Source organism: Linepithema humile, chromosome 3, assembly GCF_040581485.1.
Source record: "Linepithema humile isolate Giens D197 chromosome 3, Lhum_UNIL_v1.0, whole genome shotgun sequence".
NCBI lineage: Eukaryota > Metazoa > Arthropoda > Insecta > Hymenoptera > Formicidae > Linepithema > Linepithema humile.
Window position 1 is genome coordinate 7,662,394 of NC_090130.1, and position 15,536 is coordinate 7,677,929.

At 30.4% G+C, this 15,536-nt stretch overlaps 2 protein-coding genes across 3 annotated transcripts in view; both read right to left on the reverse strand.

Moving 5' to 3' along the window:
• The window catches only part of LOC105676470 (MAP/microtubule affinity-regulating kinase 3-like), a 122,803-nt gene that overhangs the window by 13,580 nt on the left and 93,687 nt on the right, over positions 1-15,536 (reverse strand). The gene's annotated exons all lie outside the window — the stretch shown is intronic.
• LOC105676635 (aminopeptidase N-like) lies at positions 6,935-14,784 on the reverse strand. 2 transcript variants are annotated; one of them, XM_067351925.1, is made up of 13 exons: positions 14,628-14,784; positions 13,489-13,987; positions 13,162-13,234; positions 12,785-13,067; positions 12,366-12,555; positions 11,921-12,083; positions 10,745-10,826; positions 9,738-10,144; positions 8,924-9,207; positions 8,417-8,607; positions 7,989-8,303; positions 7,828-7,897; positions 6,935-7,621 (listed from the first exon to the last, which is right to left on the reverse strand). In XM_067351925.1, the coding sequence occupies exons 3-13, from the start codon at positions 13,184-13,186 to the stop codon at positions 7,499-7,501; spliced, it is 2,133 nt and encodes a 710-aa protein (XP_067208026.1). In that variant the 5' UTR covers positions 13,187-13,234; positions 13,489-13,987; positions 14,628-14,784; the 3' UTR covers positions 6,935-7,498. The 2 variants fall into 2 exon arrangements, with proteins under 2 accessions (XP_067208026.1, XP_012230103.2); XM_012374680.2 differs by having other exon boundaries at positions 12,785-13,234.

The following is a 15,536-nucleotide window of genomic DNA, read 5'->3' on the forward strand; positions in this document are numbered from 1 at the left end:
GCTAGGAGAAATTATTCCAAAACGCGGAAGAGAACAGCGGAACGGGGAGGAACACACCGAAGAATTTCAATTTAATCTGTATAGAATCTTGGTCTGACGTTGAGTTCGTTGGCTGCTTGCTCGGTTCAATTACATTCGCTCCGAGTAATTCAGGAAAAGAGGCTCCGCATGTGTTCAAGTGCGCGTGCTCGTCGTCCATACAACAGTTCCGCCTTTCATCATTGCATTATGCAATTGAGAGCCGCCGTCCGTCCTTATCTGTCCTTTTTTCACCGCGTTATCCAATAATGAGCCTGTCCGACAAACCGCTTTTGTTCGTTATGGAATTAATCCCAGCCTCATGAAACGACCAAGTTTTATATAAGCGTTCTAACTGAACAATGTGGAACAATGTGAAACAATATTGAAACGTCAGCAGTGAGAAATGTTTTGCAATTATATATTGAAGCAGATGGCGGTAAATAACAGTAAACAACGGCGCAGGAAGAAATCAATAATAAAATAACGGCGAAAAAGATTGGCAACGCGGTTTCTTCACGGCTTTATTTGACGTCAACGCCGAAGCAATGTAACGATCGTAAGAAGCAGTTATGTCAGTCATAACGCTGTACCGTGATGATAATGTAAACCATCCTTTCAGTCAATATTTATACAATAAGATACTAATTACCGTTTCAATGAAGCTTTGATGTAAGCGTCCTTGCAACTGCCAAACTTCGCCGACGCGAAAGTTTCGATGTATTTCTCCATCAGCAAATAACGTTGAAAATTTTCATCGTTCGACGTTTGCGATATCATCGGCACAATGTTGCGCACAGCATCGTGTATCGCGTGCATTTTTTGCACTGTGTGACCCACAGCGTGTTATTATGTCAGCAATGACGCACACGTAAAATACAGTCGTACCTCTGGTATTAACATTGATATTGAACTTACGCGATTACGGCGCGTTTGCTATTTTCGTTTCGGCGCGTGCAATTTACATTGCAATCACGCAAACAGCGACTCACGCACGCATGCACGCATTTATCGTTCTTGGAGCACTTGCCCACTACAGTCATTTTAAAGCAGGTCTTACTATTATTTGCAGCTGCTATATTTATTTGAGTACTGATTACAAAGATTTTTAATTACCAAACATTAAAAAAAAAAAAGTAATGAGGTACCATAAAAACCAATTATATACACGCAAATTTTTGTTAAGTAAAAATCTGCTTCAAATTGAACGATCAACTGATTTCGTCAGCAGAAAAGAAACACTGTGTATACATACTTGCTTAATAGTACAGAAGATATAAAAAGACGCAGCTGAGAAGAACAGATTTTTATAAATTTGACTTTTGTATTTGATTTCAGATCGGTTTCGCTGGTGGGACGAGTCGTTTGCGAATAAAATACATAGTGTTTAACGATGTGTTTTGTAATTCAACCCGATGCATACACTCTCAATTTCACAGTTTGTGACGAGCGTCATCGGGCATCTTGCGTCGACGTTATCTTCTGCGTAAATGCGTCCAGAATGCGTCACGCTGAAAATCAAATTGCCGAAACTTTGTAATCATGAGTGAAGAAAAACCAGATACAAATCGTGGAAATGTGACGTTCGTGCATGTACACAAATAATTCCCAGTACAATCGAATCATCGATTATAAAGGTATTTAATTACGAATATGTAAAAAATATATCTCTACTTACTCTTGTATTATCAAAAAAAAATTATCACTGGAACGAAATGACGACGTGTCGGGATATATATTTGCAACACATTTATAAGCGTTTTTCTTTCCTCTTTTTTTCAATTTATGATTTTATTTTTATCACACGTAATGTTACTCGAGTGAGTAATAGCAACAAATAATTCTTCAAGCCGCAGACAATGGGAAGAAATTAAAGTGATTGTAATCTGCGGCAATGTGATTAATGAGAAAACAACCTGTCGAAAATGATTAAGCTCTTTTAATCTCTAATCGTCTGATTTAATATGCACACTCGTCACGAATAAACAGATTATTATTATATAATAATGGCAACCGTGAATGTACTCGCCTTCTACTCGCTGCACATCGTCAGCATTGTTATATTTTTTTACGAGGACAACTTGGACTGAATATTGCACGTCGAGGTCGCGAGCTATTATATTTTTCATTCAACAGGCACTCTTTTAACCTTTAGCTGCATTCGTGCGCGCTGCATGACAAACGCTGCATACGATGCACATTTTATTCTTTTCATTTTCCCGTCTTTGTTCCTATTTTTGCACATGCGTCGACATGTGCATACTTTTATTTGTTCTAATTTTATATTTTTGTTTATTTCAAAAATCATATTGATCTGCCAAGAATATTGTTTCGATGTAGTCTCGATAAGAATATATGATTGCTAGAAGAGAATTCAGTTTCAACATTTTTTAATCATTCTGATGTAAACCAGAAAAATCTTTAATTTTTAAAATACTTTCTTAAAATCTTAAAATACTTTTATTATTAATTTCAAATTTGTGCAAATATTAGCGTGTAATGCAAATACTATATATCGATGATTAAAGAGATTAGAAAGGAAAATATATTTTAATAATTATCCTTGATGTTATCTATCATTATCATGTACATGTTAACATTAATTTGAATTTATTTCCCAGTAAAAATTTTTTTCTATCTTTACGTTGTAAAAAACAACCGCGTAATAGTGTAATATATGTGACATTGTACATGATGTCTGCTTTTATTGTCACAATATCTGATTTTTTCTTTTTTTTTCATTTTTTTACTGCACGTTATGTCACGTCTTTAATCATTTCAATTTTAGAACTGTCCCATCCCATAAAATAACAAACGAGATTCACCCGCGCATATCGCGGACTATTTTTGCCGCGGGAGAGGAGGGAGGAAGGGGAGAATCGCGCACGCGGATTGTCGTAAAATCGCGGCAATAATTTCGTGAATCATCGTCTTGGCGACACAGCCACGAGGAGACACCGACACCGTGTGTGCGCGAGTCGGCATTATCGCGTTACAAACACTTGGCGAACGACAGCGATTAGAATTTTCGCCGCACGTTGCATCCGCGTGCCCGCGTGCGCGCACGCGATTCGTTCGAGGCGTCAAGCATCGTCTCGATATAAACACTCCGTTCACTGAATAAATAACCAGCCTCGAGTGGGAGCAATCATGATGTCCAATTACTCGGGTAGCCTGTCTCGCAAAAAGCGCGACCCGAGCGCGAGATTGAAACGCTTTCCTAAAGAGCGCTATAAATCGCTGCAAACGTCGGGAACAAAGTCGCGGAACAAGCGCGAGTCGGCGGCTTCAAACTTTTCCGTTCTTTATTTTGACCGCAAGACGGAAATAACAGCAGATTAACTGGACTGGAATTAAAACCGACGTTAGCGGTGGACGAGATTATAGCTATCAATTTTCCTTAAGCCGCGAGATTATGTCGTATTAATTGAAGTAGCATTAACTCTACATTTCGTTTTTTTCTTGCTTTCTCGTAAATGTTTGCTTACAGTATAATGCGATATTATACTTAAATTTTTAACATACAAAAATAGCCATGCAGAGGCTATTTATGTACCGCTTCGTTTTATTTTCAGAATTGCTTTCTAAACATGTAAATTTTATGTATCAAGGAAGATTGCGATAATGAGTTAAAAATGAAAGATATAAAATTTTCATATTCGAAAGTTTATTCTTACATCAGCTTTATATTTTTGTATTATAATATAATTTCAAATTTATTTTAATTTTCTCAAAAAAAAAAAAAAAATTTTTTTTTAACAATGATCGATATTGATGTCACTTTTATGTAAAATCACATAAAATTATATTGCATATGTTAATAAGAGTTCGTAAAAAAATACTTTTCATCGGTCGAGCTTGACGAGCGTGGCTCCTACAAGCTTTCGGCACGGTTCTGCTTGACGTCATTGAATGACGTCAATCCCGGGCCCCACCAGGCTTCCCGGCCTCCTCCTTTAAAGCGCGCTTTATCGCGTCAACGTAAGAAGCACCGCTACCGCCGCCGTCACCTCGGCCCTCGAAAATTTCTACGACACCAAATACGGTCGAATGTGAGATAGAACGAGAGCGAGAAAGCGACAGAGACAGGGACGGAAGATCTCCTTGCGAAATGCCATCGCGAAGCCGCTCTCGAACGCGACGCACGCGTCTTGCTCTCCTCCCGGATTTACACGATTTGTGTGGTTGTTTTATCTAAATTTATCATCGCTTCGAAATTAAATCGGTCGACGCGGTTAGGCGATAGATAAAGGCGATTGCGCGGTTCGTTCGGCGAGACGAGACAATTGCGTCAATCTACGAGATATACGCGAGAGTTGTTAATCTCTCGCGCGCTAGTACTTGCCGAATAACTTGCCAATAACATCTTCTAAATATCGTTATCTATAAATAGAAGTTATAATATCGATAAAAGAAAAAAAAAAATACTTAACATTGGATAAGCCTCGAGATTTGATGTGCGTCGAGCGTATACAGTCGTACCGGCGCGCTGTAATTAATATCCCGCTCTGATGAGTGAAATTCGCAACCTAAGCCATCTTCGGCGAAGTCTAACGTTGCAATTTCATGCTCGAGAAACGTCATGAAAATACAATATAACGCGCAAAAAAATTTCGAGAAAAATTCTGCAGGCATTTTTTTCTTTGAAAATGCGATGAGCGCATATGAGTGCATCCTTACCGAGGTCTTTAACACTGTTCTCGCGAGGATTAATCCGCGCAATGCAAACCACCGCAAGACTGCGAACGTTCGTGTGCGACGCGCCGCTTTAATACATTCACCGATGTGATTTTAATTCGCATCGTGTCAAGTTTAATCGCGATGATCCAGCAGTTATGTAAATTGCGACGATGTTGTTTTGATCGGTCCAGCGACTCGATTCTTAATCGACTATTTGATTTATAGCGCAATTATCGTTATGTTAATAAGATTGTAATTATGCCAGTAACATTGTTGCTTAATTTTAAATATAATGAAACAAATTATAATACATTGTTATCGTCAGTAAAAAAAATTTTCAATTAGCATACTTTTTTTCGAAATTTTATTTAATTCCACATTGAATCGTTATCAAAATATTCTCGGTGTGATATTTTAGTTTTTGATAATTGCATTTGCCATTTTCGAGTAAGACGTCATCGTCGTCTATAGCCTTATTCTTTTTCCTTTGCGTTCTTTCTATCTGATCAGATCTCAAGCAGATGTATAATTAGGAATGTCTGATATATAAAAACTTCCGACCGTGCATACCATGTTACAAATGCATGATTGTCGCAAAAACATAAGCAAAGAAAAAAGGGTTTGCTATTTTTTTATCGCGTTTCTTGGTTCTACTACATTCTTTATTGAATAAACCGAATAATCATAAAGCGATTTATTAACAGATTCAAATTTTTCATTTCGTTACACTCTGCACTGATCTTCAAAAACACGACACATTAAATTAAACTCACTTATGTGAACGAATGAATCATGTCATATGCAACAGCAAAATATATTTAACAAAAAACAATAAATGTAAATGAGAATACGTCTAATAAAAAAATTCTAAAAGTTACTATATTTTTCATTTATTTAATAATTATATAAACGAGCGAATTATACATTTTTTAATCTTCAATATGTGCTTATAAAGCGAGTTATAATGACTCTAGCTTTATAAATTCCACGAAAGTTAGTTGCTGCTGTTATGAATAGCCAAATAACTCACGTGCACATACTATCTGAACAATTTGATATTATTTGTTATGTCAAAAAGTATGATTTATGCTAAACAAGTTTTTATCAATTTTTATTTCATTTTTATAGAGATAATAGACGGCTAAATGCAAACACGAGATAAACATATAAAAAAATCGTTAACTTAGATTAGATAAATTTTTTAAATTATCTAGAATAGATTTAAAATGTATTTAGATAAAGTATGCTATATAATTAACAGTCTAGACGAGAATATATAAATAACCATTTACGTAAGAACGCGATATGTAACAGGGACGTAGCCAGAAATTAATCTTGAAAAATGAGCTTTTATTTGATGTAATCAAGAGAAGATTGCATATCGATTATACACTCACTTTCAAATTCGTGAATCAATTCCTTAATCACTTTCTTTAAACCAAACGTCAATAAAAATTGTTTATTTCGCTGTTCATTTATTAGTAACAAAATTCAAACATCTTTCTATACAAGCTTATTAAAGTTTGATAAAAATTTATTTGAAGATAAATAGAAAACGGATAAAATTTTGTTATCCGTCTGAATTCATGAAAAAGTTTAAGTATTAAATCTTTAATCGTTAATATTTTTAGAGTTCTTTTCATTATGTTATTAAAAATTAATTATTAATATAAAATTGAAACTGCTTAATAAAATATAAAGTTTGAAATACCCAGGTGTGCAGGTATTCACCCGCTCGTTAAATTGAATTATAATGACGTATACGAATAAGGATCGGTTATTCGTATGACGTGAGTGCTCGCATTATATGGATATTAATATCACATGAATATCAAATGATATATGATAAGTTTTGTTTTATACATTGAAAGTAAAATAATAAGAAGCTTTCCAAATAATTCAACATGAAATCCATAACTTTGTGAAAATAAAATTATGCTAGACTTTGACTCTTTGAAGCGATGTATTCTGCATATTTTTATATACTTTCAGAAATAAAAATTTATATATTCTGTTTACTCACTGTATGTATTTAAATTATGTGTTTATTAAAATGCTATTTGTACCAAAATGATTAATACTGCAATATTGCTATCATATATACTGTTAATATCAGAAATACAGTTGAATGTGATATTTCATCACTTCGAGAAGTCAACGAGAATCAATAGTAGCATCGAAAGGAGGTATCATGAATACATAGTTAATTATGTAAATATATAAAGTCGAGCGCATGCGTGTAATAAAGGTATATATTATACTTGAAAATGACAAAATCAAGACAATTCTTTCTCACATTTAGAATTATTTCTCTCGAAACGTGTACATTATATTAATACTACATATACATTATGATATTTGTTACACGAGTAAAATTCAATAATTAATTTTTTATATTTTTCGTGAATGGCAAAATTGTTCTTACGCAGATACCTATATTTAGAGAAAATGTGTTATAATATTTTAATATGTAGCTTTTACATATCTATTTTTTGTTCGTTTTTTACTTACGATGGAACGGATAAATACATTGTAATAAAATGTCACTTTATATAATAAAAGTCATTTTTATAGGATAACAACATTAAGTACGCGGAAAAATTATTATTAGACAAAAAAGTGAATACAACAAAACAATAATTCAGGGAAAAGCATGAAACTTTTAGGGACACCGGCGAAAAAGCTAAAACAAAAAAATAAATAAAATGTAAATTTTAACATTCGAGATCACTTCTTTGTTTAAAATGTAAGTTTTAAAAGTTTGTAGTTTTTAAATGGCTAGGCCTATCAATTTTTATGGTTACATATCAAAATTCCAATTTCTTGTAAGTTTTTTAAAATGAAGCACAAATGAGCGTTGTTTTATCTTGAGTTCAACTTCTTTCTTTATTTCTGGGTTATAAACTTCCGTAAAATTATTTATCTAAAACAGATTGTTTCATATGTTGATTATCAATAGTCAGTTTATTCTTGCACTATAAGAATTTGACGTGACATATAATTTTGTAGTTAAATAAGATTTTAACATCACCGAAAGATAAAATATGATTATGACGTGTACAAAGATAAATAAGTTTAATATTAAGAAACTGATAAATTAAGCTAGTATTTATTTAAGTTTATATTTACCATTGGAAAAATATCAACATCATACACTTCATTAATGATATAACATAACAATGTAGATGGCTTAATTTCGCTGTATCAACAAGACAAATATAAATAATTAGTATAAGAAACCAAATTAAAAATGACTAATATCATGCAATTATGTAGAAAAATGAAATTACCGTGGTATAAGACTTGGAGTATCGTAAAATATTGACGTAATCAGATCCGGGTTATTCGCATACCTCGAAATAATATTTAAAAAAATATAAGCACGAGTTTTTGGGTCGACTAATATTTTTAACGTTATATTTTCAGTGATCATGTTTTGCAGATAATTGTGAAGAATTGTAATGTTTTCAGAACAAGCCAGAACTTCCAAAACTTCTTTTTTAGATGGGTCTTTATTGTATATGTCTAATACCTGATTCCAAACATTTATATCAGACACGCTCAGACCTGTGCAATATGTCCACTGCTTCCATCCTGGGAAATGTCTAATAAAAAGAAGTAAACAAAAATTCTTTAATTAATCAAGCATCTTCCAAAATGTAAGAAATATGTACATAATTGTTATTCTCATAAAATTTGTAATTGTAAGAAATATTACTTGTATTGTTTAGGATCTTTGATATGTTGATGTAATTTGTCAAAAATAGCAAGTTTGCATTCTCTGCTACCCAAAGTACATGCCCATTTTATGGCTTCTAGTCTTAAACATTTGGTTAAGTAGTCATCAGTGCTAGATTCATCGTAAGTTAAATAATCGAGTAGTTCAGAAAAGATAAGTGCCATTCTTTCCTAAAAATCATTAAGCAATGCAAATATAGGATATTGCATTTGATTGTGGTTATTTTCTCAAGGTAGGTGAAAATATAATAATACAGTAATTAAAACATTTTATTCTAAATAATAACTACCAACGCGTTTCTTAGTCGCACTTAAGATCTTTTTCAGATTCAAGAATATCTAATATTGCATAAATACATACAGCTTTAATGATGATAATTATAATTTCTTAACTATTACGTTATTGCATATAAAATATACTAAATTTTCAAAATTTTAGTTTTATGTAAAACGTTTATATAGTAAAAATTATTATATTCTTATTTACCTTAATAAAAACGACGTTTGATTCATATAAATATGGTATCATATTCGACATATCTTCTAAAGCTTTAATCATAGGATACCATGCAATGTAACTTTTTTCTCTTTTTAGATATTCCACCAAATCCCAAAATATTATGGGTTGGAGTTGTTGTGTTGTCATAAGATGATAGGCATCATCGATAAGTTTAGCACGATTAAGAACATGTATATTCGCATAATTGTCAAAGGTAAGGTATTTCGTAATTAATTGCCAATTTGTTTTGTCATAATTAACGCGATAATATCCTGTCGTGCAATAAATGATATTAATAAAAATCCTTTTAATAAGTTTATAGAATTCTGACAAAATATATTTGCATTTTAATTTTTTGACATTTATAGTACACAAAAATAAATAATGTGTCAAAAATTATGTGCCATGTAAAAGAAATTGCAAATTGCATATTAGTAACTATAATATAAAGCTATTGTACTGTGAATACAACTATCAAATAAAATATTTTGGAAATTAAAACAGCTGATATAATTTAATATAAACTTATTATATTAAGACTTATTATACATTATGTCAATTTCATCAATTTGTTATACATTATGTCAAAAAATTGGATCAATAGATTTTAATCAAATTGTATGCAAAATAAGATTTAACTTGGATGATATTGGATGTAAAGAACAAGATACTTGTGTGATAATAGGTATGTCTTATAGAATAGTACAATAATACGTTTATGCAATATATCAGATATTTTGGCTTTTTATAACCAGAGAAAGCAAATAAATGAATAATAGTAAATTTATCGATTAATATTTACCAGTTTGTTGTAGGTTGACTATAATCCAATCATTTGTACTTATGTTTAAATTTGAATGTGAGTCGTAACTGGAAGACAGTTTTCCATTTTGTAACCACATGACATCATGAAACGAAGTTCGATTAAAATTGATATTAGATTGTGTAGTATAAGTCACAGGTATTGTGATATTATCTAACCCTTCTTGAATGAATTTCATATTCAATAGTGTCGTTGAAGAATCATTATATTCTCGCGTTACATGAAGCACAGGATCTTGTGTAAGATTATACCATTGTGTTATCCAATTATTCATTATTTCTATTATATTTACGTCGAAGTTATAAAAAGAAACGTATCCGAATGTGTCAAATAATGAAGCTTCCATACTCAAGCAGAAATCAGAGAAAATTGCCGATTGACGTACGCTAAATTTACAGAAATTAATATTATTTATAGTAGCACTTTATTAGATTATTAATGGATATTAGAAAATATCCATTATTCTATTAATGTGTGTTTTAATATACACCACTCCAGAAAAAAAGAAGTTTCTAAAAAGGAAATGTTGGGTAAATCTGAACTGATAAAAATATTAAAACAATCGTAATCGACGAAGGAATATGGCAATGCTAAAATGTTGAGAAATTTTTACGTTGCATTCCATAATATGATTGTAATTATTATATTTAATTATATGTAATTATAATTATTTTTATTATATGTAATTATTATATTTAAATTTTGTCAACCGATATGCGTTAGCCTTGCGGAACATACTTGTTTTATTATTGCATGTTTCTTTTGTAACGTTTGTTTACTTATTTTGATATTATCACTGAAGATGGCCGAAATAAATGTGCCGAAACGTTTGAATTGACAATTTAGTTACTTATTATTTTTGAGCATCTAACACCCGGCTCTGGGTCAATACAGCCAATTTATTTTTTAATAATTTTTTATTATGATGGCCCATGATTGACTTTTCTTTTATAATTTAATTATTATATTATTATATTATTACTTACGCTAGAGTTATATATTTATTAATACCCATTACAAAGATTTTGTTGGTAAGTATATGATGCCACATGCGCATTATACAGGTTGCTATAATTTATATTATACAACATGAATAATCATAATTAAAATAAATTTATAAACGTTTATCTTGATTAAAAAAAAATTATCTTCAAGTTTTATTATACTTCTATTTGGTATGTTATATAAAAATTTATATATAAATAAAGTATGAATAAAAAATTTTGTTATATTTTTTATATATGTATATATACATACGTATACATTACTCTGCAAAAAATAGGTAATATGCTTTGGATGCCCAAAATTGAGCAATTTTCAAATCTGAAACTCAGCAAAAAGTTATCGCAAACAAAACATAAAATAAATATTTATTTTAAAGCTTGAAGTTTGTACTCTTACGAGATATAAGATGCATTCTAAAAATTTTTAATTTTTATATTTTTGAACCAAAAAAGAAATTCATTGAAATCTCAAACTTTAAAAACTTTGCAATTAAAAAAAAAATTTTTCGCATTGAAAAATTGATGACAAGTGTTAAAAACTACATTATTTCATTTACATAAAGTGTTATTTTTAATTTTTCTTTGCTTTTTTTCGCCGCGTTACGCGACTTTAAAACTAAACCTTTTTTTTTAAACTAATACTGGCAGTAAACGTCATTTTTCACAAAATGTGGACTTCAAAGTCATTTAACTCGGACAAAAAATATTGCGATAAAATTTAAAAAAAACCGCGTTTTATAGCTAAATTTTAGACTATGACACTTATAAATTTTACGAGATAATTTTATTATTGAGCTCCTGAGTGTTAAAAGTACGTAATTTTAAGAACAAAGTAATGTGTCTTTATTTGAATTTAGAAAGGTAAAAATAAAAAATTTTTAAGAGTAATCAAAAGCACGTAAAAGTATAAACTTCAAGCTATAAAATACTTTTTAATTTTTTGTTTGCGATGATTTTTCGCCAAGTTTCAATAATTTGAAAATTGTTCAACATTGAGCGTCTGAAAAATGTTCTTTATTTTTTATGAAGTAGTATATACATATGATAAAAAATATACTGAGATAACGAATACACATATATTCATATATGTATCGTATAAGATTTTTCTAGTCAAAAAGTTATAGATAAATGTTAAGTATCTAGTTGATCTAGTCTTACCTCTGTAAGGAGGAAGAGAGGAAAGAGATTCAATGTCAGAGGACTTCTCAAATTTAAAATGAAATTTACTGGTAAAAGAATGTACGACAGTATCTAAGTGAAGAGATTCGTATTGATTCTGAACTATGAACAGGTGCGTTATCTGGCTGCTGTCTTTAAAGATCTGCAAACGATAGAACTTATGTAATTAACTGACTCTTAATCAAGAACACATTTGCATCAGCGTTAACACATCTGCGTATTAAATAGTGAAATGCTATTGCTCTAAAAAATTTTACATTTTTTGTTAATATATATTAAAGAATATACTAAAATAATTTTTGAATAATGTTTGTAATTAATTAAATTAATGCAATATAATTATTAATAATCAAACATTATCAAAAACAGTTGAAAAGAACGTTTATTTACTAGCGCTAGTATAACGAAATGTTACTTGTGCTACCTGTTTCTTGTGGATGGCATCTGCTCCAAAGAATCTGGCAAGACTTTTGAATAACCATAGATCAGACCACCAAGTTGGTTTGATGATATTGCCAAACCATTGATAAGCTACTTGACGTGCTACCAAATTTGCCACTTCTATTTGTCGCGTAATACAATTTTCGGATTCATCATAAATAACAGCACTTTCTCTAAAAATCATTTGAAATTAATGTAATTATTATTCGATGAACTTCAGTAACGCAATATGTGTCTTCTTAATTAATTTATGAACTATACAAATCAACTTATGTAAAAAAGTAAACTTTACATTTTAATATTAAATATGATAAAAATAAATCTGATAAAACTTTAAATTGATTGTTATCTGTACTTTTTATAATCATTCAATATTCTGTTAAATCTATGGAAATTTATTACTTGTATAAAATGAGTCCCCAGCTAGACATGCCATCATCTGGATAATTTGGAATTATGGCATGATTCACTCGTTCTCCAATTACTTCCAGGTTTCTAAACGTAGATTCTAAATACTTTGTAACTTTTTTGGCAACGTCCCATGCTAACTGTATGACATTAGGAGGTAGCTTGTTTCTATAATATAGAGCAATGTTTTCTTCAAGCAAATGGGTAGAATCTTCTATCACCGCAATTGCTAAGAGATGAACTGGTATTTCAGGTGTTTCTTTGAAAAATACCAAATCTGGAAAGTCAGATTCATTATTAATATTTTTCAAAAGTGTATTTGATAAAAATGTATATTTTTCATTGTAAGTGATTGAAATCTGAAAAGTAGCTTTTATTTGCGGTTCGTCCCAACATGGAAATAAATGTCGAGCTCCAATCGGTTGGAAATATGTTGCGGCCAATCTAAAATATTTTAAAAACTTATATCACTAAACGTAACAATCAAGTAAAAAAAAAAAAAAGAAATATAACTGCAGTTTGTGGTTGACGATTGGAGAATAATATTTTTTAACATTTCTCACATACTGTATTACATAATATTTTGTTGATATTATTATATTATATTATATTATCTTTTATCATAGAACGTATAGTAATACATCTTTGCAATATGTTACATTATAACAATACATTTTCAAATTTTAACATTTACTTACATTTTATTTTCTTGGTGTGTGTGAGTTGTATTAAAGAATGTAAAAAAACCGTTATGTTTAACAGGAGTAAATTTCATCCGTAGATTGTATTCGCCAGGTTGTACTTTAGAGGAGAAGAAAATAATGAACATCTCTGCCCTTCTGATATACGTTTGTTTATATGGAACATAAATTTTATTTTCATTGTCTGTCAAATACGCTAACTCCTCTTTATCCATTACACTCTTTATACAAAATTCCTTTTTCTTTAATTGCGGTGCTGGTCCGTGAAAAGCAATGTACAGTGTCTCATATACAACGTAAAGTTTGACAGTAAAATTGATAACAAGTTGGGGGTTGTGTAAATTAAAAGCGATATCATAATGTATTGGCTTTACAAGTTCCGATAAACGGTAACCGCCATAATCGAAAGCATCTTCAGCTGCAGAAGGTGCTATTATACCAATAATTATAGCAATGTTTAATAACAGTTTCAATAATTTCATTTTGTTTTAATTATCTGTAATTACAAAAACGATAGTTATAGAAAGCTTAATAATTTTCAACATTTTAAAATTGTATACTTTTTACCAGACATTGATGCACAATATAAATGATTTCTAATTGATGTAAGTTGAATTATTTTGATAATTATACATAAAATTTGGCAATAAATTAAAATTAATGTTCGGATATTTGAAATGATCGTGCAAATTTGCATTTTAATATCAAATATTAATAAACAACTTATTCATATTTGCATGATCGTTATACACACATTTCTTAACAACAAAAGTTAGCATTTTCTATATCCGTTTACTGATTTTGTTCAATATAGATTCAGTTGAAAAGGATCTTGTATATTGAAAACGATAGCTTTAAATGTTCAAAAGACTCTTGTTCAATTAAAAATTTTTAAGATGACTGTAATAGAATATGATGCTTGAAATTGGTTTCACACATCAGCATTTTATCATAACGCGATAAAATAAGATATCAATGAGTTAAATTAAAAGAGACTTTAATAATTTGTATAATTTTGAGAAAAATATGAAGCTGTGTTAGAAGGCTCTGACTCATACTTTGAAATAACTGACACTGTATTCGGCATGTTTCTATATATTTTTAATGATTTATATTTATAAATTTTATTTACTCACCGTATATATTAAAATTATGTGTCTATCGAATGGAGTGATTTGTAACAAATAATTAATATCGCAGTAATGTATCCCTATCACAAACTTTTAATATCGGAAGTATATTTATCTGAGATATTTCACTTTGAGGAATCAAAAGGAACTAATAACAGTGTTGGGAAGAGATATCATAAGAAGTACACAGTTATATGTAAATAAAATCGCACGCATGCCAACAATATAGATATGTATTATTTGAAAACAAATAAAAATCAAAGTCGAAACAGTTAAACAGATTCGTTCTTTTTCACACTTTTGAATTGCGTAGAAGAATTAGTTATTTCTCTCAAAATTCGTGTATCAATACGTTTTATATTTGTTACATAATCTATTAATAAATTTATTTTTCATATATTCTGAGAATGGTAAAATTGCTTTCATATTTATGTGTGAATATATATATTGATAATATATAGATTGATAATTTTACGCAGTTTTTATTTTTTACGCTTGTGTGGCCTAAATAAAAAATTCTATTTTTTTTTATTACGTTTACCACCGGCATTAGCATTAGCGTCGAAAATGCAGGTTTAGTTTTAAAGTTGCGTAACTTGTGACTAAAAGAATCATAGCAAAATTAAAAAAAATACGCGTTTTGTAAGTAAAATGTAGTTTTTGACATAAATTTTTTGATCAATCTGCAGTCGAGTGATCTTTCGTTGATGCAGTATCTTCAGCCACTATTCTCGTGCTATTATCAATCGAAAGCGGTTCAATCCTGCTACCTACAGTGGATATCCATTTTCTCTCCGCGCTCTCTCGACAGGTATTACACTTTCGCAAGTACCGTGCGTCGCCAGCGCGCTTTCGAAGATCGATATTATCCAGGTTTACCTCGATACTGCTCTCGCTGGAACGTTATATTTAGAT

Bases quoted from the DNA above. Each gene is read 5' to 3' on its own strand.
- LOC105676635 (XM_012374680.2), bottom strand. From the start codon at position 13,973: ATGAAATTATTGAAACTGTTATTAAACATTGCTATAATTATTGGTATA. The intron at 8,608-8,923 runs GTAAATAAGAAT...AATGATTTTTAG, and splicing joins CAAACGTCGTTTTTATTAAG to GAAAGAATGGCACTTATCTT. The intron at 7,898-7,988 runs GTAATTTCATTT...TTGTTGATACAG, and splicing joins ACTCCAAGTCTTATACCACG to CGAAATTAAGCCATCTACAT.